This window comes from Taudactylus pleione, unplaced genomic scaffold, assembly GCF_031769625.1.
Source record: "Taudactylus pleione unplaced genomic scaffold, aTauple2 ptg000278l, whole genome shotgun sequence".
In the NCBI taxonomy this organism is placed as follows: Eukaryota; Metazoa; Chordata; class Amphibia; order Anura; family Myobatrachidae; genus Taudactylus; species Taudactylus pleione.
Genome location: NW_028284680.1, coordinates 274,323 through 302,113, shown reverse-complemented (window position 1 = coordinate 302,113; position 27,791 = coordinate 274,323). Strand labels below are relative to the sequence as shown.

Here is a 27,791-nt window from a genome sequence, read left to right as displayed (position 1 = left end):
CCCTACCATATGTACTGTACACACAAATACATTACACAAAGCACTCACTGTATTCCCTATCACATGTACTGTACACACACATACATTACACAAAGCACTCACTGTATTCCCTACCACATGTACTGTACACACACATATACATTACACAAAGCACTCGCTATATTCCCTACCACATGTACTGTACACACACATACATTACACAAAGCACTCACTGTATTCCCTACCACATGTACTGTACACACACATATACATTACACAAAGCACTCACTGTATTCCCTACCACATGTACTGTACACACATATACATTACACAAAGCACTCACTGTATTCCCTACCACATGTACTGTACACACACACATACATTACACAAATCACTCACTGTATTCCTTACCACATGTACTGTACACACACATACATTACACAAAGCACTCACTGTATTCCCTACCACATGTACTGTACACACACATACATTACACAAAGCACTCACTGTATTCCCTACCACATGTACTGTACACACACACACATTACACAAAGCACTCACTGTATTCCCTACCACATGTACTGTACACACATATACATTACACAAAGTACTCACTGTATTCCCTACCACATGTACTGTACACACACATATACATTACACAAAGCACTCACTGTATTCCCTACCACATGTACTGTACACACACATACATTACACAAAGCACTCACTGTATTCCCTACCACATGTACTGTACACACACATACATTACACAAAGCACTCACTGTATTCCCTACCACATGTACTGTACACACACATACATTACACAAAGCACTCACTGTATTCCCTACCACATGTACTGTACACACATATACATTACACAAAGTACTCACTGTATTCCCTACCACATGTACTGTACACACACATATACATTACACAAAGCACTCACTGTATTCCCTACCACTTGTACTGTACACACACATACATTACACAAAGCACTCACTGTATTCCCTACCACATGTACTGTACACACACATACATTACACAAAGCACTCACTGTATTCCCTACCACATGTACTGTACACACATATACATTACACAAAGTACTCACTGTATTCCCTACCACATGTACTGTACACACACATATACATTACACAAAGCACTCACTGTATTCCCTACCACATGTACTGTACACACACATACATTACACAAAGCACTCACTGTATTCCCTACCACATGTACTGTACACACACATACATTACACAAAGCACTCACTGTATTCCCTACCACATGTACTGTACACACACATACATTACACAAAGCACTCACTGTATTCCCTACCACATGTACTGTACACACATATACATTACACAAAGTACTCACTGTATTCCCTACCACATGTACTGTACACACACATATACATTACACAAAGCACTCACTGTATTCCCTACCACATGCACTGTACACACACATACATTACACAAATCACACACTGTATTCCCTACCACATGTACTGTACACACATATACATTACACAAAGCACTCACTGTATTCCCTACCACATGTACTGTACACACACATACATTACACAAATCACTCACTGTATTCCCTACCACATGTACTGTACACACACATACATTACACAAAGCACTCACTGTATTCCCTACCACATGTACTGTACACACACATACATTACACAAAGCACTCACTGTATTCCCTACCATATGTACTGTACACACATATACATTACACAAAGCACTCACTGTATTCCCTACCACATGTACTGTACACACATATACATTACACAAAGTACTCACTGTATTCCCTACCACATGTACTGTACACACACATATACATTACACAAAGCACTCACTGTATTCCCTACCACATGTACTGTACACACACATACATTACACAAAGCACTCACTGTATTCCCTACCACATGTACTGTACACACACATACATTACACAAAGCACTCACTGTATTCCCTACCACATGTACTGTACACACACATACATTACACAAAGCACTCACTGTATTCCCTACCACATGTACTGTACACACATATACATTACACAAAGTACTCACTGTATTCCCTACCACATGTACTGTACACACACATATACATTACACAAAGCACTCACTGTATTCCCTACCACTTGTACTGTACACACACATACATTACACAAAGCACTCACTGTATTCCCTACCACATGTACTGTACACACACATACATTACACAAAGCACTCACTGTATTCCCTACCACATGTACTGTACACACATATACATTACACAAAGTACTCACTGTATTCCCTACCACATGTACTGTACACACACATATACATTACACAAAGCACTCACTGTATTCCCTACCACATGTACTGTACACACACATACATTACACAAAGCACTCACTGTATTCCCTACCACATGTACTGTACACACACATACATTACACAAAGCACTCACTGTATTCCCTACCACATGTACTGTACACACACATACATTACACAAAGCACTCACTGTATTCCCTACCACATGTACTGTACACACATATACATTACACAAAGTACTCACTGTATTCCCTACCACATGTACTGTACACACACATATACATTACACAAAGCACTCACTGTATTCCCTACCACTTGTACTGTACACACACATACATTACACAAAGCACTCACTGTATTCCCTACCACATGTACTGTACACACACATACATTACACAAAGCACTCACTGTATTCCCTACCACATGTACTGTACACACATATACATTACACAAAGTACTCACTGTATTCCCTACCACATGTACTGTACACACACATATACATTACACAAAGCACTCACTGTATTCCCTACCACATGTACTGTACACACACATACATTACACAAAGCACTCACTGTATTCCCTACCACATGTACTGTACACACACATACATTACACAAAGCACTCACTGTATTCCCTACCACATGTACTGTACACACACATACATTACACAAAGCACTCACTGTATTCCCTACCACATGTACTGTACACACATATACATTACACAAAGTACTCACTGTATTCCCTACCACATGTACTGTACACACACATATACATTACACAAAGCACTCACTGTATTCCCTACCACATGTACTGTACACACACATACATTACACAAAGCACTCACTGTATTCCCTACCACTTGTACTGTACACACACATACATTACACAAATCAATCACTGTATTCCCTACCACATGTACTGTACAAACACATATACATTACACAAATCACTCACTGTATTCCCTACCACATGTATTGTACACACACATACATTACACAAAGCACTCACTGTATTCCCTACCACATGTACTGTACACAAATACACATTACACAAATCACTCACTGTATTCCCTACCATATGTACTGTACACACACATACATTACACAAATCACACACTGTATTCCCTACCACATGTACTGTACACACACATACATTACACAAAGCACTCACTGTATTCCCTACCACATGTACTGTACACACACATACATTACACAAAGCACTCGCTATATTCCCTACCACATGTACTGTACACAAATACACATTACACAAGCACTCACTATATTCCCTACCACATGTACTGTACACACATACACATTACACAAAGCACTCACTGTATTCCCTACCACATGTACTGTACACACACATACATTACACAAAGCACTCACTGTATTCCCTACCACTTGTACTGTACACACACATACATTACACAAATCACTCACTGTATTCCCTACCACATGTACTGTACACACATATACATTACACAAATCACTCACTGTATTCCCTACCACATGTACTGTACGCAGATACACATTACACAAAGCACTCACTATATTCCCTACCACATGTACTGTACACACACATACATTACACAAAGCACTCACTGTATTCCCTACCACATGTACTGTACACAAATACACATTACACAAATCACTCACTGTATTCCCTACCATATGTACTGTACACACACATACATTACACAAAGCACTCACTGTATTCCCTACCACATGTACTGTACACACACATACATTACACAAAGCACTCACTATATTCCCTACCACTTGTACTGTACACACACATACATTACACAAATCAATCACTGTATTCCCTACCACATGTACTGTACACACATATACATTACACAAATCACTCACTGTATTCCCTACCACATGTATTGTACACACACATACATTACACAAAGCACTCACTGTATTCCCTACCACATGTACTGTACACAAATACACATTACACAAATCACTCACTGTATTCCCTACCATATGTACTGTACACACAAATACATTACACAAAGCACTCACTGTATTCCCTATCACATGTACTGTACACACACATACATTACACAAAGCACTCACTGTATTCCCTACCACATGTACTGTACACACACATATACATTACACAAAGCACTCGCTATATTCCCTACCACATGTACTGTACACACACATACATTACACAAAGCACTCACTGTATTCCCTACCACATGTACTGTACACACACATATACATTACACAAAGCACTCACTGTATTCCCTACCACATGTACTGTACACACATATACATTACACAAAGCACTCACTGTATTCCCTACCACATGTACTGTACACACACACATACATTACACAAATCACTCACTGTATTCCTTACCACATGTACTGTACACACACATACATTACACAAAGCACTCACTGTATTCCCTACCACATGTACTGTACACACACATACATTACACAAAGCACTCACTGTATTCCCTACCACATGTACTGTACACACACACACATTACACAAAGCACTCACTGTATTCCCTACCACATGTACTGTACACACATATACATTACACAAAGTACTCACTGTATTCCCTACCACATGTACTGTACACACACATATACATTACACAAAGCACTCACTGTATTCCCTACCACATGTACTGTACACACACATACATTACACAAAGCACTCACTGTATTCCCTACCACATGTACTGTACACACACATACATTACACAAAGCACTCACTGTATTCCCTACCACATGTACTGTACACACACATACATTACACAAAGCACTCACTGTATTCCCTACCACATGTACTGTACACACATATACATTACACAAAGTACTCACTGTATTCCCTACCACATGTACTGTACACACACATATACATTACACAAAGCACTCACTGTATTCCCTACCACTTGTACTGTACACACACATACATTACACAAAGCACTCACTGTATTCCCTACCACATGTACTGTACACACACATACATTACACAAAGCACTCACTGTATTCCCTACCACATGTACTGTACACACATATACATTACACAAAGTACTCACTGTATTCCCTACCACATGTACTGTACACACACATATACATTACACAAAGCACTCACTGTATTCCCTACCACATGTACTGTACACACACATACATTACACAAAGCACTCACTGTATTCCCTACCACATGTACTGTACACACACATACATTACACAAAGCACTCACTGTATTCCCTACCACATGTACTGTACACACACATACATTACACAAAGCACTCACTGTATTCCCTACCACATGTACTGTACACACATATACATTACACAAAGTACTCACTGTATTCCCTACCACATGTACTGTACACACACATATACATTACACAAAGCACTCACTGTATTCCCTACCACATGCACTGTACACACACATACATTACACAAATCACACACTGTATTCCCTACCACATGTACTGTACACACATATACATTACACAAAGCACTCACTGTATTCCCTACCACATGTACTGTACACACACATACATTACACAAATCACTCACTGTATTCCCTACCACATGTACTGTACACACACATACATTACACAAAGCACTCACTGTATTCCCTACCACATGTACTGTACACACACATACATTACACAAAGCACTCACTGTATTCCCTACCATATGTACTGTACACACATATACATTACACAAAGCACTCACTGTATTCCCTACCACATGTACTGTACACACATATACATTACACAAAGTACTCACTGTATTCCCTACCACATGTACTGTACACACACATATACATTACACAAAGCACTCACTGTATTCCCTACCACATGTACTGTACACACACATACATTACACAAAGCACTCACTGTATTCCCTACCACATGTACTGTACACACACATACATTACACAAAGCACTCACTGTATTCCCTACCACATGTACTGTACACACACATACATTACACAAAGCACTCACTGTATTCCCTACCACATGTACTGTACACACATATACATTACACAAAGTACTCACTGTATTCCCTACCACATGTACTGTACACACACATATACATTACACAAAGCACTCACTGTATTCCCTACCACTTGTACTGTACACACACATACATTACACAAAGCACTCACTGTATTCCCTACCACATGTACTGTACACACACATACATTACACAAAGCACTCACTGTATTCCCTACCACATGTACTGTACACACATATACATTACACAAAGTACTCACTGTATTCCCTACCACATGTACTGTACACACACATATACATTACACAAAGCACTCACTGTATTCCCTACCACATGTACTGTACACACACATACATTACACAAAGCACTCACTGTATTCCCTACCACATGTACTGTACACACACATACATTACACAAAGCACTCACTGTATTCCCTACCACATGTACTGTACACACACATACATTACACAAAGCACTCACTGTATTCCCTACCACATGTACTGTACACACATATACATTACACAAAGTACTCACTGTATTCCCTACCACATGTACTGTACACACACATATACATTACACAAAGCACTCACTGTATTCCCTACCACTTGTACTGTACACACACATACATTACACAAAGCACTCACTGTATTCCCTACCACATGTACTGTACACACACATACATTACACAAAGCACTCACTGTATTCCCTACCACATGTACTGTACACACATATACATTACACAAAGTACTCACTGTATTCCCTACCACATGTACTGTACACACACATATACATTACACAAAGCACTCACTGTATTCCCTACCACATGTACTGTACACACACATACATTACACAAAGCACTCACTGTATTCCCTACCACATGTACTGTACACACACATACATTACACAAAGCACTCACTGTATTCCCTACCACATGTACTGTACACACACATACATTACACAAAGCACTCACTGTATTCCCTACCACATGTACTGTACACACATATACATTACACAAAGTACTCACTGTATTCCCTACCACATGTACTGTACACACACATATACATTACACAAAGCACTCACTGTATTCCCTACCACATGTACTGTACACACACATACATTACACAAATCACACACTGTATTCCCTACCACATGTACTGTACACACATATACATTACACAAAGCACTCACTGTATTCCCTACCACATGTACTGTACACACACATACATTACACAAAGCACTCACTGTATTCCCTACCATATGTACTGTACACACATATACATTACACAAAGCACTCACTGTATTCCCTACCATATGTACTGTACACACATATACATTACACAAAGCACTCACTGTATTCCCTACCACATGTACTGTACACACATATACATTACACAAAGCACTCACTGTATTCCCTACCACATGTACTGCAAATGTCACACCTAGAATCAACTCCAGGGGGCCTATTCATTAAACGTAAAAAATCTCTGGAGATAATTAGCTTTAGAACTCTCATGGAGTTCTAGCTAATTATAGGTGGAATTCATCATTCCACCTCTCCATAAGTATCTATTCCGGTAGCTGTCATTTTTGCGATGACAGCTCTTCGGGAAATAGATACTTTTCCTGCCTACACTACCTTATCGCATCTGGAAACAGTGCTGCGCATGCGCTGTTACATCTGTAAAACCAGCGCATGCGCAGCACTGCCTACTGATGCATTAAGTTTTGTACCCCCCCCACCACACCCCCCGACTTACCTGTCCGCGCAGCAGCCTCCGGCTCCGTCCTGCTGGTCTGTCATGTGGTTTCCCAGCAGACCACATGACAGATTAGAAAAAAAAACAAAACTTTTTTTTTTTTTTTTGTCTAAACTTTCTTGTGCTCTGCGGGGGAGCACACATGTCCGACCAGCCTCCGAAGCCTGAGGATGGAGCAGAGCGCCGGAGGGACTCGTCGGGGGACCTGCACAAGCGGATACAGGTAAGTTTCACCTGCTATTCGCCACCTCAATAGTAACTGCATCAAATTCCGAAAATTTATAATTTTCGGAATTTGATGAATACCATAATTTCCACATCCCCATACTAATGTACTAATGTACTAATGTATGGGGAGTGTGGAAATTAACGCAGGGGAACTTAGCAAGGAGATATCTGTGATATCTCCTGTGCTAAGTGGCTACATGAATACCAAAATAACGTTATTTAAGGAAAATGTCCTTAAAAACGTTATTTTAGTGTTGATGAATAGGCCCCCAGACCTTTTACCTGCTTAATTGATAATGAAATAACGAGGGAATAGCCCACACCTGTCCATGAAATAGCTTTTGAGTTGATAGTCCCATTACTTTTGGCCCCTTAAAAAGTGGGAGGCACATATAGAAACCATTGTAATTCCTACACCGTTCACCTGATTTGGATGTAATTACCCTCAAATGAAATCTGAAAGTCTGCAGGTAAAGCACATCTTGTTTGTTTCATTTCAAAGCCATTGTGGTGGTGACTAGAGGCCAAAATATGAAAATTCTGTCAATGTCCCAATATTTATGCACCTGACTGTATTTCTGGGTTTTTTGGTATGGCGTCACCAATTGTCCATAGCGCCATACAGGGAAATATAATTACATTGAATCACAACCAATTTTCGATATAAAAATACAAACAGACCACACAAGGGGATACATTAGACAGTGAAATAATGAGACCAAGGAATCAGATTATCACAGTATCACTCAATGACCCAGTGGTCTGGGGGTGGATGACCAGAAAGGAGAGAGGGAGCACTGGAGACAGGGATGGAGCAGGGAGAGAACAAGGGAGTGGAGGGCCCTGCCTGTCAGAGCTTGCAGATGAAGGGGATTGAGGTATATCTGGGAGGTGAGGATGTAGGGGAAAGCAGAACCAATTGTATCACAGATTATATTTTACTATGTATCTGTAAAAAAAAGTGACATTTAGACGTAAACAGGGAAATATTCTTCATTAGATTGTTAAGAACTTAATTAACTTTTTTTTTTTTTTGCTTTAACTTCTAGCAACAACTCCTGATATTAGATCTCTTAGTCTTGACTAAACTAGACTCTGTAAATTAATTGTTTCATTGGTCGCTACAGGTTACATGTTCCTACACGTCAGGCACTCTCCATAACTATAGTAAATAAACCCTACTTTATGTTGTTTTCTCAGCTGGGAATTATACAACCGGCCGAAACCACACAGAGACATTGGGAACATGTTTGTAAGTAGCTCCAGCTGTCTGAGGAGAAGGCACAGAGAGAATGATCCACACAGAATCTCTCTCCAGGTGGGTTTCTGCCTACTGTAGCTACATCCTCACTTATATCTGTCCTAGCTTCCAGCATTCCCAAACTCATTGCCAAAGCCAGTCCCCTCACCCTTTAATCCCCTCCCTCTAATTGTTATCCAAGTACTTTGCCCATGGGGAACTTGCTACTGCCCCAGTAAAACTCCAGAAGTGTTGGGCAGCAGGATTTGCACTTGTAAAACTGTACGACAATTAACGCATTAATTATTGGCTGACAGGAGGACGTATTAGATGTTCTGAACGAGGAGTTTCTCCAGCTGGTCACACGGGCGCTGAGAAACCAGAGCGATGGGAAAGAACTGAGACGCCAAATGGAGGATGTCAAAGACACATCTGCGGTAAGTACATGTGACAGTGACTGGTGTTACACTATATTGTATGTACTATACTATATGTCACAATATCAAATATCAACTGTCATTTCCACCAGAGACTTAATGGGCCACTGCAATTACAATTTTGAATGATTTCTATTTGTGTTTGTACATGGCTTTGTGCATTATGGTCATGTACAGCGGTCAGGACATGTTGGGGGTGTAGTGTCCTATGTCTGTATAGGGTGTAATAGATGTGTATTATGGTCATGTACAGCGGTCAGGACATGTTGGGGGTGTAGTGTCCTATGTCTGTATAGGGTGTAATAGATGTGTATTATGATCATGTACAGCGGTCAGGACATGTTGGGGGTGTAGTATCCTATGTCTGTATACAGTGTAATAGATGTGTATTATGATCATGTACAGCGGTCAGGACATGTTGGGGGTGTAGTGTCCTATGTCTGTATATAGTGTAATAGATGTGTATTATGATCATGTACAGCGGTCAGGACATGTTGGGGGTGTAGCATACATGCCTACTCTCCCGGGAATCGCGGGAGGCTCCCGATTTTTCAGGTAACCCCCCGCGATCCCGGAAGATTAGGCATATCTCCCGCATCCCGCCCACTTCCTAGTGAAGTGGGCAGGATGGGGAGATTTTACCTGAAATTATCGGGTCCGTCGGGAAGGGGCGGGGCTAAATTAGGCAAATCGCGTCATTTAGCCCCGCCCCCTCATCACGGACCCGCGAATCGCGGGGGTTTACTGTAAAGGGGGCGGGCCTAATGCCGTCTATCGTCTGGCCCCGCCCCCCGAAGAGGAGAGCAACATGTCCCCTCCTGCTGCTCCCGGAAAGCTGCCCAGCAATGTAGGTAAGTATGGGGTGTAGTGTCCTATGTCTGTATATAGTCTAATAGATGTGTATTATGGTCATGTACAGTGGTCAGGTCATGTTGGGGTGTAGTGTCCTATGTCTGTATACGGTGTAATAGATGTGTATTATGATCATGTACAGCGGTCAGGACATGTTGGGGGTGTAGTGTCCTATGTCTGTATATAGTGTAATAGATGTGTATTATGGTCATGTACAGCGGTCAGGACATGTTGGGGGTGTAGTGTCCTATGTCTGTATACAGTGTAATAGATGTGTATTATGATCATGTACAGCGGTCAGGACATGTTGGGGGTGTAGTGTCCTATGTCTGTATACAATGTAATAGATGTGTATTATGGTCATGTACAGCGGTCAGGACATGTTGGGGGTGTAGTGTCCTATGTCTGTATACAGTGTAATAGATGTGTATTATGGTCATGTACAGTGGTCAGGACATGTTGGGGGTGTAATGTTCTATGTCTGTATACAGTGTAATAGATGTGTATTATGGTCATGTACAGTGGTCAGGACATGTTGGGGGTGTAGTGTCCTATGTCTGTATATAGTGTAATAGATGTGTAGTATGATCATGTACAGCAGTCAGGACATGTTGGGGGTGTAGTGTCCTATTTCTGTATATAGTGTAATAGATGTGTAGTATGATCATGTACAGCGGTCAGGACATGTTGGGGGTGTAGTGTCCTATGTCTGTATATAGTGTAATAGATGTGTAGTATGATCATGTACAGTGGTCAGGTCATGTTGGGGGTGTAGTGTCCTATGTCTGTGTATACGGTGTAATAGATGTGCATTATGATCATGTACAGCGGTCAGGTCATGTTGGTGATGTAGTGCCGTATGTCTGTATACAGTGTAATAGATGTGTATTATGGTCATGTACAGCGGTCAGGACATGTTGGGGGTGTAGTGTCCTATGTCTGTATACGGTGTAATAGATGTGTGTTATGGTCATGTACAGCGGTCAGGTCATGTTGGGGGTGTAGTGTCCTATGTCTGTATAGGGTGTAATAGATGTGTATTATGGTCATGTACAGCGGTCAGGACATGTTGGGGGTGTAGTGTCCTATGTCTGTATAGGTTGTAATAGATGTGTATTATGATCATGTACAGTGGTCAGGACATGTTGGGGGTGTAGTGTCCTATGTCTGTATACAGTGTAATAGATGTGTATTATGCTCATGTACAGCGGTCAGGACATGTTGGGGGTGTAGTGTCCTATGTCTGTATACAGTGTAATAGATGTGTATTATGGTCAGGTACAGCGGTCAGGACATGTTGGGGGTGTAGTGTCCTATGTCTGTATACAGGGTAATAGATGTGTATTATGATCATGTACAGCGGTCAGGACATGTTGGGGGTGTAGTGTCCTATGTCTGTATAGTGTAATAGATGTGTATTATAGTCATGTACAGCGGTCAGGACATGTTGGGGGTGTAGTGTCCTATGTCTGTATACAGTGTAATAGATGTGTATTATGGTCAGGTACAGCGGTCAGGACATGTTGGGGGTGTAGTGTCCTATGTCTGTATACAGGGTAATAGATGTGTATTATGATCATGTACAGCGGTCAGGACATGTTGGGGGTGTAGTTTCCTATGTCTGTATACAGTGTAATAGATGTGTATTATGATCATGTACAGCGGTCAGGACATGTTGGGGATGTAGTGTCCTATGTCTGTATACAGTATAATAGATGTGTATTATGATCATGTACAGAGGTCAGGACATGTTGGGGATGTAGTGCCCTATGTCTGTATATAGTGTAATAGATGTGTATTATGATCATGTACAGTGGTCAGGACATGTTGGGGGTGTAGTGTCCTATGTCTGTATATAGTGTAATAGATGTGTATTATGATCATGTACAGTGGTCAGGACATGTTGGGGGTGTAGTGTCCTATGTCTGTATACAGTGTAATAGATGTACAGTATTATGGGCATGTACAGTGGTCAGGTCATGTTGGGGGTGTAGTGTCCTATGTCTGTATACAGTGTAATAGATGTGTATTATGGTCATGTACAGCGGTCAGGACATGTTGGGGGTGTAGTGTCCTATGTCTGTATACGGTGTAATAGATGTGTATTATGGTCATGTACAGCGGTCAGGACATCTTGGGGGTGTAGTGTCCTATGTCTGTATATAGTGTAATAGATGTGTATTATGGTCATGTACAGTGGTCAGGTCATGTTGGGGGTGTAGTGTCCTATGTCTGTATACAGTGTAATAGATGTGTATTATGGTCATGTACAGCGGTCAGGTCATGTCGGGGATGTAGTGTCCTATGTCTGTATACAGTGTAATAGATATGTATTATGGTCATGTACAGTGGTCAGGACATGTTGGGGGGTGTAGTGTTCTATGTCTGTATAGTGTAATAGATGTATTATGATCATGTACAGTGGTCAGGACATGTTGGGGGTGTAGTGTCCTATGTCGGTATACACTGTAATAGATGGGTATTATGATCATGTACAGCGGTCAGGACATGTTGGGGGTGTAGTGTCCTATGTCTGTATACAGTGTAATAGATGTGATTTATGGTCATGTACAGTAGTCAGGACATGTTGGGGGTGTAGTGTCCTATGTCTGTATACAGTGTAATAGATGTGATTTATGGTCATGTACAGTAGTCAGGACATGTTGGGGGTGTAGTGTCCTATGTCTGTATACAGTGTAATAGATGTGTATTATAATTATGTACAGCGGTCATGTCATGTTGGGGGTGTAGTGTCCTATGTCTGTATAGGGTGTAATAGATGTGTATTATGGTCATGTACAGCGGTCAGGACATGTTGGGGGTGTAGTGTCCTATGTCTGTATACAGTGTGTAATAGATGTGTATTATGGTCATGTACAGCGGTCAGGACATGTTGGGGGTCTAGTGTCCTATCTCTGTATACAGTGTAATAGATGTGTATTATGATCATGTACAGCGGTCAGGACATGTTGGGGATGTAGGCCCCTATGTCTGTATACAGTGTAATAGATGTGTATTATGGTCATGTACAGCGGTCAGGACATGTTGGGGGTGTAGTGTCCTATATCTGTATACAGTGTAATAGATGTGTATTATGATCATGTACAGTGGTCAGGACATGTTGGGAGTGTAGTGTCCTATGTCTGTATAGAGTGTAATAGATGTGTATTATGGTCATGTACAGTGGTCAGGTCATGTTGGGGGTGTAGTGTCCTATATCTGTATACAGTGTAATAGATGTGCATTATGATCATGTACAGTGGTCAGGACATGTTGGGAGTGTAGTGTCCTATGTCTGTATAGAGTGTAATAGATGGGTATTATGATCATGTACAGCGGTCAGGACATGTTGGGGGTGTAGTGTCCTATATCTGTATACAGTGTAATAGATGTGCATTATGATCATGTACAGCGGTCATGTCATGTTGGGGGTGTAGTGTCCTATGTCTGTATACAGTGTAATAGATGTGTATTATAATTATGTACAGCGGTCATGTCATGTTGGGGGTGTAGTGTCCTATGTCTGTATAGGGTGTAATAGATGTGTATTATGGTCATGTACAGCGGTCAGGACATGTTGGGGGTGTAGTGTCCTATCTCTGTATACAGTGTAATAGATGTGTATTATGATCATGTACAGCGGTCAGGACATGTTGGTGATGTAGGCCCCTATGTCTGTATACAGTGTAATAGATGTGTATTATGGTCATGTACAGCGGTCAGGACATGTTGGGGTGTAGTGTCCTATGTCTGTATATAGTGTAATAGATGTGTATTATGATCATGTACAGTGGTCAGGACATGTTGGGGGTGTAGTGTCCTATGTCTGTATACAGTGTAATAGATGTACAGTATTATGGGCATGTACAGTGGTCAGGACATGTTGGGGGTGTAGTGTCCTATGTCTGTATACGGTGTAATAGATGTGTATTATGGTCATGTACAGCGGTCAGGACATCTTGGGGGTGTAGTGTCCTATGTCTGTATATAGTGTAATAGATGTGTATTATGGTCATGTACAGTGGTCAGGTCATGTTGGGGGTGTAGTGTCCTATGTCTGTATACAGTGTAATAGATGTGTATTATGGTCATGTACAGCGGTCAGGTCATGTCGGGGATGTAGTGTCCGATGTCTGTATACAGTGTAATAGATATGTATTATGGTCATGTACAGTGGTCAGGACATGTTGGGGGGTGTAGTGTTCTATGTCTGTATAGTGTAATAGATGTATTATGATCATGTACAGTGGTCAGGACATGTTGGGGGTGTAGTGTCCTATGTCGGTATACACTGTAATAGATGGGTATTATGATCATGTACAGCGGTCAGGACATGTTGGGGGTGTAGTGTCCTATGTCTGTATACAGTGTAATAGATGTGATTTATGGTCATGTACAGTAGTCAGGACATGTTGGGGGTGTAGTGTCCTATGTCTGTATACAGTGTAATAGATGTGTAGTATGATCATGTACAGTGGTCAGGTCATGTTGGGGGTGTAGTGTCCTATGTCTGTATACAGTGTGTAATAGATGTGTATTATGCTCATGTACAGTGGTCAGGACATGTTGGGGGTGTAGTGTCCTATGTCTGTATACAGTGTAATAGATGTGCATTATGATCATGTACAGCGGTCATGTCATGTTGGGGGTGTAGTGTCCTATGTCTGTATACAGTGTAATAGATGTGTATTATAATTATGTACAGCGGTCATGTCATGTTGGGGGTGTAGTGTCCTATGTCTGTATAGGGTGTAATAGATGTGTATTATGGTCATGTACAGCGGTCAGGACATGTTGGGGGTGTAGTGTCCTATGTCTGTATACAGTGTGTAATAGATGTGTATTATGGTCATGTACAGCGGTCAGGACATGTTGGGGGTCTAGTGTCCTATCTCTGTATACAGTGTAATAGATGTGTATTATGATCATGTACAGCGGTCAGGACATGTTGGGGATGTAGGCCCCTATGTCTGTATACAGTGTAATAGATGTGTATTATGGTCATGTACAGCGGTCAGGACATGTTGGGGGTGTAGTGTCCTATATCTGTATACAGTGTAATAGATGTGTATTATGATCATGTACAGTGGTCAGGACATCTTGGGAGTGTAGTGTCCTATGTCTGTATACGGTGTAATAGATGTGTATTATGGTCATGTACAGTGGTCAGGTCATGTTGGGGGTGTAGTGTCCTATGTCTGTATACAGTGTGTAATAGATGTGTATTATGCTCATGTACAGTGGTCAGGACATGTTGGGGGTGTAGTGTCCTATGTCTGTATACAGTGTAATAGATGTGCATTATGATCATGTACAGCGGTCATGTCATGTTGGGGGTGTAGTGTCCTATGTCTGTATACAGTGTAATAGATGTGTATTATAATTATGTACAGCGGTTATGTCATGTTGGGGGTGTAGTGTCCTATGTCTGTATAGGGTGTAATAGATGTGTATTATGGTCATGTACAGCGGTCAGGACATGTTGGGGGTGTAGTGTCCTATCTCTGTATACAGTGTAATAGATGTGTATTATGATCATGTACAGCGGTCAGGACATGTTGGTGATGTAGGCCCCTATGTCTGTATACAGTGTAATAGATGTGTATTATGGTCATGTACAGCGGTCAGGACATGTTGGGGGTGTAGTGTCCTATATCTGTATACAGTGTAATAGATGTGTATTATGATCATGTACAGTGGTCAGGACATGTTGGGAGTGTAGTGTCCTATGTCTGTATAGAGTGTAATAGATGTGTATTATGGTCATGTACAGCGGTCAGGACATGTTGGGGGTGTAGTGTCCTATGTCTGTATACAGTGTAATAGATGTGTAGTATGATCATGTACAGCGGTCAGGACATGTTGGGGGTGTAGTGTCTTATGTCTGTATACAGTGTAATAGATGTGTATTATGGTCATGTACAGCGGTCAGGTCATGTTGGGGATGTAGTGTCCTATGTCTGTATATAGTGTAATAGATGTGTATTATGATCATGTACAGTGGTCAGGACATGTTGGGGGTGTAGTGTCCTATGTCTGTATACAGTGTAATAGATGTGTATTATGGTCATGTACAGTAGTCAGGACATGTTGGGGGTGTTGTGTCCTATGTCTGTATACAGTGTAATAGATGTGTAGTATTATCATGTACAGTGGTCAAGTCATGTTGGGGGTGTAGTGTCCTATGTCTGTATACAGTGTGTAATAGATGTGTATTATGCTCATGTACAGCGGTCATGTCATGTTGGGGGTGTAGTGTCCTATGTCTGTATACAGTGTAATAGATGTGTATTATAATTATGTACAGCGGTCATGTCATGTTGGGGGTGTAGTGTCCTATGTCTGTATAGGGTGTAATAGATGTGTATTATGGTCATGTACAGCGGTCAGGACATGTTGGGGGTGTAGTGTCCTATCTCTGTATACAGTGTAATAGATGTGTATTATGATCATGTACAGCGGTCAGGACATGTTGGGGTGTAGTGTCCTATGTCTGTATATAGTGTAATAGATGTGTATTATGATCATGTACAGTGGTCAGGACATGTTGGGGGTGTAGTGTCCTATGTCTGTATACAGTGTAATAGATGTACAGTATTATGGGCATGTACAGTGGTCAGGACATGTTGGGGGTGTAGTGTCCTATGTCTGTATACGGTGTAATAGATGTGTATTATGGTCATGTACAGCGGTCAGGACATCTTGGGGGTGTAGTGTCCTATGTCTGTATACAGTGTAATAGATGTGTATTATGGTCATGTACAGCGGTCAGGTCATGTCGGGGATGTAGTGTCCTATGTCTGTATACAGTGTAATAGATATGTATTATGGTCATGTACAGTGGTCAGGACATGTTGGGGGGTGTAGTGTTCTATGTCTGTATAGTGTAATAGATGTATTATGATCATGTACAGTGGTCAGGACATGTTGGGGGTGTAGTGTCCTATGTCGGTATACACTGTAATAGATGGGTATTATGATCATGTACAGCGGTCAGGACATGTTGGGGGTGTAGTGTCCTATGTCTGTATACAGTGTAATAGATGTGATTTATGGTCATGTACAGTAGTCAGGACATGTTGGGGGTGTAGTGTCCTATGTCTGTATACAGTGTAATAGATGTGTAGTATGATCATGTACAGTGGTCAGGTCATGTTGGGGGTGTAGTGTCCTATGTCTGTATACAGTGTGTAATAGATGTGTATTATGCTCATGTACAGTGGTCAGGACATGTTAGGGGTGTAGTGTCCTATGTCTGTATACAGTGTAATAGATGTGCATTATGATCATGTACAGCGGTCATGTCATGTTGGGGGTGTAGTGTCCTATGTCTGTATACAGTGTAATAGATGTGTATTATAATTATGTACAGCGGTTATGTCATGTTGGGGGTGTAGTGTCCTATGTCTGTATACAGTGTAATAGATGTGTATTATGATCATGTACAGCGGTCAGGACATGTTGGTGATGTAGGCCCCTATGTCTGTATACAGTGTAATAGATGTGTATTATGGTCATGTACAGCGGTCAGGACATGTTGGGGGTGTAGTGTCCTATATCTGTATACAGTGTAATAGATGTGTATTATGATCATGTACAGTGGTCAGGACATGTTGGGAGTGTAGTGTCCTATGTCTGTATAGAGTGTAATAGATGTGTATTATGGTCATGTACAGCGGTCAGGACATGTTGGGGGTGTAGTGTCCTATGTCTGTATACAGTGTAATAGATGTGTAGTATGATCTTGTACAGCGGTCAGGACATGTTGGGGGTGTAGTGTCTTATGTCTGTATACAGTGTAATAGATGTGTAGTATGATCTTGTACAGCGGTCAGGTCATGTTGGGGGTGTAGTGTCCTATGTCTGTATACAGTGTAATAGATGTGTAGTATGATCTTGTACAGCGGTCAGGACATGTTGGGGGTGTAGTGTCTTATGTCTGTATACAGTGTAATAGATGTGTATTATGGTCATGTACAGCGGTCAGGACATGTTGGGGGTGTAGTGTCCTATGTCTGTATACAGTGTAATAGATGTGTAGTATGATCTTGTACAGCGGTCAGGACATGTTGGGGGTGTAGTGTCTTATGTCTGTATACAGTGTAATAGATGTGTATTATGGTCATGTACAGCGGTCAGGACATGTTGGGGGTGTAGTGTCCTATGTCTGTATACAGTGTAATAGATGTGTAGTATGATCTTGTACAGCGGTCAGGTCATGTTGGGGGTGTAGTGTCCTATATCTGTATACAGTGTAATAGATGTGTATTATGGTCATGTACAGTGGTCAGGACATGTTGGGAGTGTAGTGTCCTATGTCTGTATAGAGTGTAATAGATGTGTATTATGGTCATGTACAGCGGTCAGGACATGTTGGGGGTGTAGTGTCCTATGTCTGTATACAGTGTAATAGATGTGTAGTATGATCTTGTACAGCGGTCAGGACATGTTGGGGGTGTAGTGTCTTATGTCTGTATACAGTGTAATAGATGTGTATTATGGTCATGTACAGCGGTCAGGTCATGTTGGGGGTGTAGTGTCCTATGTCTGTATACAGTGTAATAGATGTGTATTATGGTCATGTACAGTAGTCAGGACATGTTGGGGGTGTTGTGTCCTATGTCTGTATACAGTGTAATAGATGTGTAGTATTATCATGTACAGTGGTCAGGTCATGTTGGGGGTGTAGTGTCCTATGTCTGTATACAGTGTGTAATAGATGTGTATTATGCTCATGTACAGCGGTCAGGACATGTTGGGGGTGTAGTGTCCTATGTCTGTATACAGTGTAATAGATGTGCATTATGATCATGTACAGCGGTCATGTCATGTTGGGGGTGTAGTGTCCTATGTCTGTATACAGTGTAATAGATGTGCATTATGATCATGTACAGTGGTCAGGTCATGTTGGGGGTGTAGTGTCCTATGTCTGTATACAGTGTGTAATAGATGTGTATTATGGTCATGTACAGCGGTCAGGACATGTTGGGGGTGTAGTGTCCTATGTCTGTATACAGTGTAATAGATGTGTATTATGATCATGTACAGCGGTCAGGACATGTTGGGGATGTAGGCCCCTATGTCTGTATACAGTGTAATAGATGTGTATTATGGTCATGTACAGCGGTCAGGACATGTTGGGGGTGTAGTGTCCTATATCTGTATACAGTGTAATAGATGTGTATTATGATCATGTACAGTGGTCAGGACATGTTGGGAGTGTAGTGTCCTATGTCTGTATAGAGTGTAATAGATGTGTATTATGGTCATGTACAGCGGTCAGGACATGTTGGGGGTGTAGTGTCCTATGTCTGTATACAGTGTGTAATAGATGTGTATTATGATTATGTACAGCGGTCAGGACATGTTGGGGGTGTAGTGTCTTATGTCTGTATACAGTGTAATAGATGTGTATTATGGTCATGTACAGCGGTCAGGACATGTTGGGGTGTAGTGTCCTATGTCTGTATATAGTGTAATAGATGTGTATTATGATCATGTACAGTGGTCAGGACATGTTGGGGGTGTAGTGTCCTATGTCTGTATACAGTGTAATAGATGTACAGTATTATGGGCATGTACAGTGGTCAGGACATGTTGGGGGTGTAGTGTCCTATGTCTGTATACGGTGTAATAGATGTGTATTATGGTCATGTACAGCGGTCAGGACATCTTGGGGGTGTAGTGTCCTATGTCTGTATATAGTGTAATAGATGTGTATTATGGTCATGTACAGTGGTCAGGTCATGTTGGGGGTGTAGTGTCCTATGTCTGTATACAGTGTAATAGATGTGTATTATGGTCATGTACAGCGGTCAGGTCATGTCGGGGATGTAGTGTCCTATGTCTGTATACAGTGTAATAGATATGTATTATTGTCATGTACAGTGGTCAGGACATGTTGGGGGGTGTAGTGTTCTATGTCTGTATAGTGTAATAGATGTATTATGATCATGTACAGTGGTCAGGACATGTTGGGGGTGTAGTGTCCTATGTCTGTATACAGTGTAATAGATGTGTATTATGGTCATGTACAGCGGTCAGGACATGTTGGGAGTGTAGTGTCCTATATCTGTATACAGTGTAATAGATGTGTATTATGATCATGTACAGTGGTCAGGACATGTTGGGAGTGTAGTGTCCTATGTCTGTATAGAGTGTAATAGATGTGTATTATGGTCATGTACAGCGGTCAGGACATGTTGGGGGTGTAGTGTCCTATGTCTGTATACAGTGTAATAGATGTGTATTATGATTATGTACAGTGGTCAGGACATGTTGGGGGTGTAGTGTCCTATATCTGTATACAGTGTAATAGATGTGTATTATGATCATGTACAGTGGTCAGGACATGTTGGGGGTGTAGTGTCCTATGTCTGTATACAATGTAATAGATGTGTATTATGATCATGTACAGCGGTCAGGACATGTTGGGGGTGTAGTGTCCTATGTCTGTATATAGTGTAATAGATGTGTATTATGGTCATGTACAGTGGTCAGGACATGTTGGGGGTGTAGTGTCCTATGTCTGTATACAGTGTAATAGATGTGTAGAATGATCATGTACAGTGGTCAGGTCATGTTGGGGGTGTAGTGTCCTATGTCTGTATACAGTGTGTAATAGATGTGTATTATGCTCATGTACAGTGGTCAGGACATGTTGGGGGTGTAGTGTCCTATGTCTGTATACAGTGTAATAGATGTGTATTATAATTATGTACAGCGGTCATGTCATGTTGGGGGTGTAGTGTCCTATGTCTGTATAGGGTGTAATAGATGTGTATTATGGGCATGTACAGCGGTCATGTCATGTTGGGGGTGTAGTGTCCTATGTCTGTATAGGGTGTAATAGATGTGTATTATGGTCATGTACAGCGGTCAGGACATGTTGGGGGTGTAGTGTCCTATCTCTGTATACAGTGTAATAGATGTGTATTATGATCATGTACAGCGGTCAGGACATGTTGGTGATGTAGGCCCCTATGTCTGTATACAGTGTAATAGATGTGTATTATGGTCATGTACAGCGGTCAGGACATGTTGGGGTGTAGTGTCCTATGTCTGTATATAGTGTAATAGATGTGTATTATGATCATGTACAGTGGTCAGGACATGTTGGGGGTGTAGTGTCCTATGTCTGTATACAGTGTAATAGATGTACAGTATTATGGGCATGTACAGTGGTCAGGACATGTTGGGGGTGTAGTGTCCTATGTCTGTATACGGTGTAATAGATGTGTATTATGGTCATGTACAGCGGTCAGGTCATGTCGGGGATGTAGTGTCCTATGTCTGTATACAGTGTAATAGATATGTATTATTGTCATGTACAGTGGTCAGGACATGTTGGGGGGTGTAGTGTTCTATGTCTGTATAGTGTAATAGATGTATTATGATCATGTACAGTGGTCAGGACATGTTGGGGGTGTAGTGTCCTATGTCTGTATACAGTGTAATAGATGTGTATTATGGTCATGTACAGCGGTCAGGACATGTTGGGGGTGTAGTGTCCTATATCTGTATACAGTGTAATAGATGTGTATTATGATCATGTACAGTGGTCAGGACATGTTGGGAGTGTAGTGTCCTATATCTGTATACAGTGTAATAGATGTGTATTATGATCATGTACAGTGGTCAGGACATGTTGGGGGTGTAGTGTCCTATGTCTGTATACAATGTAATAGATGTGTATTATGATTATGTACAGTGGTCAGGACATGTTGGGGGTGTAGTGTCCTATATCTGTATACAGTGTAATAGATGTGTATTATGATCATGTACAGTGGTCAGGACATGTTGGGGGTGTAGTGTCCTATGTCTGTATACAATGTAATAGATGTGTATTATGATCATGTACAGCGGTCAGGACATGTTGGGGGTGTAGTGTCCTATGTCTGTATATAGTGTAATAGATGTGTATTATGGTCATGTACAGTGGTCAGGACATGTTGGGGGTGTAGTGTCCTATGTCTGTATACAGTGTAATAGATGTGTAGAATGATCATGTACAGTGGTCAGGTCATGTTGGGGGTGTAGTGTCCTATGTCTGTATACAGTGTGTAATAGATGTGTATTATGCTCATGTACAGTGGTCAGGACATGTTGGGGGTGTAGTGTCCTATGTCTGTATACAGTGTAATAGATGTGTATTATAATTATGTACAGCGGTCATGTCATGTTGGGGGTGTAGTGTCCTATGTCTGTATAGGGTGTAATAGATGTGTATTATGGGCATGTACAGCGGTCAGGACATGTTGGGGGTGTAGTGTCCTATGTCTGTATAGGGTGTAATAGATGTGTATTATGGTCATGTACAGCGGTCAGGACATGTTGGGGGTGTAGTGTCCTATCTCTGTATACAGTGTAATAGATGTGTATTATGATCATGTACAGCGGTCAGGACATGTTGGTGATGTAGGCCCCTATGTCTGTATACAGTGTAATAGATGTGTATTATGGTCATGTACAGCGGTCAGGACATGTTGGGGTGTAGTGTCCTATGTCTGTATATAGTGTAATAGATGTGTATTATGATCATGTACAGTGGTCAGGACATGTTGGGGGTGTAGTGTCCTATGTCTGTATACAGTGTAATAGATGTACAGTATTATGGGCATGTACAGTGGACAGGACATGTTGGGGGTGTAGTGTCCTATGTCTGTATACGGTGTAATAGATGTGTATTATGGTCATGTACAGCGGTCAGGACATCTTGGGGGTGTAGTGTCCTATGTCTGTATATAGTGTAATAGATGTGTATTATGGTCATGTACAGTGGTCAGGTCATGTTGGGGGTGTAGTGTCCTATGTCTGTATACAGTGTAATAGATGTGTATTATGGTCATGTACAGCGGTCAGGTCATGTCGGGGATGTAGTGTCCTATGTCTGTATACAGTGTAATAGATATGTATTATGGTCATGTACAGTGGTCAGGACATGTTGGGGGGTGTATTGTTCTATGTCTGTATAGTGTAATAGATGTATTATGATCATGTACAGTGGTCAGGACATGTTGGGGGTGTAGTGTCCTATGTCGGTATACACTGTAATAGATGGGTATTATGATCATGTACAGCGGTCAGGACATGTTGGGGGTGTAGTGTCCTATGTCTGTATACAGTGTAATAGATGTGTATTATGGTCATGTACAGCGGTCAGGACATGTTGGGGGTGTAGTGTCCTATATCTGTATACAGTGTAATAGATGTGTATTATGATCATGTACAGTGGTCAGGACATGTTGGGAGTGTAGTGTCCTATGTCTGTATAGAGTGTAATAGATGTGTATTATGGTCATGTACAGCGGTCAGGACATGTTGGGGGTGTAGTCTCCTATGTCTGTATACGGTGTAATAGATGTGTATTATGGTCATGTACAGTGGTCAGGACATGTTGGGGGTGTAGTGTCCTATGTCTGTATACAGTGTAATAGATGTGTATTATGATTATGTACAGTGGTCAGGACATGTTGGGGGTGTAGTGTCCTATATCTGTATACAGTGTAATAGATGTGTATTATGATCATGTACAGTGGTCAGGACATGTTGGGGGTGTAGTGTCCTATATCTGTATACAATGTAATAGATGTGTATTATGATTATGTACAGTGGTCAGGACATGTTGGGGGTGTAGTGTCCTATATCTGTATACAGTGTAATAGATGTGTATTATGATCATGTACAGCGGTCAGGACATGTTGGGGGTGTAGTGTCCTATGTCTGTATATAGTGTAATAGATGTGTATTATGGTCATGTACAGTGGTCAGGACATGTTGGGGGTGTAGTGTCCTATGTCTGTATACAGTGTAATAGATGTGTAGTATGATCATGTACAGTGGTCAGGTCATGTTGGGGGTGTAGTGTCCTATGTCTGTATACAGTGTGTAATAGATGTGTATTATAATTATGTACAGCGGTCATGTCATGTTGGGGGTGTAGTGTCCTATGTCTGTATAGGGTGTAATAGATGTGTATTATGGTCATGTACAGCGGTCAGGACATGTTGGGGGTGTAGTGTCCTATGTCTGTATACAGTGTGTAATAGATGTGTATTATGGTCATGTACAGCGGTCAGGACATGTTGGGGGTCTAGTGTCCTATCTCTGTATACAGTGTAATAGATGTGTATTATGATCATGTACAGCGGTCAGGACATGTTGGGGATGTAGGCCCCTATGTCTGTATACAGTGTAATAGATGTGTATTATGGTCATGTACAGCGGTCAGGACATGTTGGGGGTGTAGTGTCCTATATCTGTATACAGTGTAATAGATGTGTATTATGATCATGTACAGTGGTCAGGACATGTTGGGAGTGTAGTGTCCTATGTCTGTATAGAGTGTAATTGATGTGTTTTATGGTCATGTACAGTGGTCAGGTCATGTTGGGGGTGTAGTGTCCTATGTCTGTATACAGTGTGTAATAGATGTGTATTATGCTCATGTACAGTGGTCAGGACATGTTGGGGGTGTAGTGTCCTATATCTGTATACAGTGTAATAGATGTGCATTATGATCATGTACAGCGGTCATGTCATGTTGGGGGTGTAGTGTCCTATGTCTGTATAGGGTGTAATAGATGTGTATTATGGTCATGTACAGCGGTCAGGACATGTTGGGGGTGTAGTGTCCTATCTCTGTATACAGTGTAATAGATGTGTATTATGATCATGTACAGCGGTCAGGACATGTTGGTGATGTAGGCCCCTATGTCTGTATACAGTGTAATAGATGTGTATTATGGTCATGTACAGCGGTCAGGACATGTTGGGGTGTAGTGTCCTATGTCTGTATATAGTGTAATAGATGTGTATTATGATCATGTACAGTGGTCAGGACATGTTGGGGGTGTAGTGTCCTATGTCTGTATACAGTGTAATAGATGTACAGTATTATGGGCATGTACAGTGGTCAGGACATGTTGGGGGTGTAGTGTCCTATGTCTGTATACGGTGTAATAGATGTGTATTATGGTCATGTACAGCGGTCAGGACATCTTGGGGGTGTAGTGTCCTATGTCTGTATATAGTGTAATAGATGTGTATTATGGTCATGTACAGTGGTCAGGTCATGTTGGGGGTGTAGTGTCCTATGTCTGTATACAGTGTAATAGATGTGTATTATGGTCATGTACAGTGGTCAGGACATGTTGGGGGGTGTAGTGTTCTATGTCTGTATAGTGTAATAGATGTGTATTATGGTCATGTACAGTGGTCAGGTCATGTTGGGGGTGTAGTGTCCTATGTCTGTATACAGTGTAATAGATGTGTATTATGGTCATGTACAGCGGTCAGGTCATGTCGGGGATGTAGTGTCCGATGTCTGTATACAGTGTAATAGATATGTATTATGGTCATGTACAGTGGTCAGGACATGTTGGGGGGTGTAGTGTTCTATGTCTGTATAGTGTAATAGATGTATTATGATCATGTACAGTGGTCAGGACATGTTGGGGGTGTAGTGTCCTATGTCGGTATACACTGTAATAGATGGGTATTATGATCATGTACAGCGGTCAGGACATGTTGGGGGTGTAGTGTCCTATGTCTGTATACAGTGTAATAGATGTGATTTATGGTCATGTACAGTAGTCAGGACATGTTGGGGGTGTAGTGTCCTATGTCTGTATACAGTGTAATAGATGTGTAGTATGATCATGTACAGTGGTCAGGTCATGTTGGGGGTGTAGTGTCCTATGTCTGTATACAGTGTGTAATAGATGTGTATTATGCTCATGTACAGTGGTCAGGACATGTTGGGGGTGTAGTGTCCTATGTCTGTATACAGTGTAATAGATGTGCATTATGATCATGTACAGCGGTCATGTCATGTTGGGGGTGTAGTGTCCTATGTCTGTATACAGTGTAATAGATGTGTATTATAATTATGTACAGCGGTCATGTCATGTTGGGGGTGTAGTGTCCTATGTCTGTATAGGGTGTAATAGATGTGTATTATGGTCATGTACAGCGGTCAGGACATGTTGGGGGTGTAGTGTCCTATGTCTGTATACAGTGTGTAATAGATGTGTATTATGGTCATGTACAGCGGTCAGGACATGTTGGGGGTCTAGTGTCCTATCTCTGTATACAGTGTAATAGATGTGTATTATGATCATGTACAGCGGTCAGGACATGTTGGGGATGTAGGCCCCTATGTCTGTATACAGTGTAATAGATGTGTATTATGGTCATGTACAGCGGTCAGGACATGTTGGGGGTGTAGTGTCCTATATCTGTATACAGTGTAATAGATGTGTATTATGATCATGTACAGTGGTCAGGACATCTTGGGAGTGTAGTGTCCTATGTCTGTATACGGTGTAATAGATGTGTATTATGGTCATGTACAGTGGTCAGGTCATGTTGGGGGTGTAGTGTCCTATGTCTGTATACAGTGTGTAATAGATGTGTATTATGCTCATGTACAGTGGTCAGGACATGTTGGGGGTGTAGTGTCCTATGTCTGTATACAGTGTAATAGATGTGCATTATGATCATGTACAGCGGTCATGTCATGTTGGGGGTGTAGTGTCCTATGTCTGTATACAGTGTAATAGATGTGTATTATAATTATGTACAGCGGTTATGTCATGTTGGGGGTGTAGTGTCCTATGTCTGTATAGGGTGTAATAGATGTGTATTATGGTCATGTACAGCGGTCAGGACATGTTGGGGGTGTAGTGTCCTATCTCTGTATACAGTGTAATAGATGTGTATTATGATCATGTACAGCGGTCAGGACATGTTGGTGATGTAGGCCCCTATGTCTGTATACAGTGTAATAGATGTGTATTATGGTCATGTACAGCGGTCAGGACATGTTGGGGGTGTAGTGTCCTATATCTGTATACAGTGTAATAGATGTGTATTATGATCATGTACAGTGGTCAGGACATGTTGGGAGTGTAGTGTCCTATGTCTGTATAGAGTGTAATAGATGTGTATTATGGTCATGTACAGC

General features: G+C 41.4%; 1 protein-coding gene across 1 annotated transcript in view; it reads left to right on the top strand.

Annotated features, from left to right (window-relative positions):
• LOC148513469 (uncharacterized) overlaps positions 1–27,791 on the top strand; it is a 466,228-nt gene that overhangs the window by 369,109 nt on the left and 69,328 nt on the right. Inside the window, exons 92-93 of the mRNA XM_088481822.1 lie at positions 9,497–9,614; positions 9,854–9,973. Coding sequence (XP_088337948.1) covers positions 9,497–9,614; positions 9,854–9,973 — 238 coding nt within the window. The remainder of the gene's footprint in view (positions 1–9,496; positions 9,615–9,853; positions 9,974–27,791) is intronic.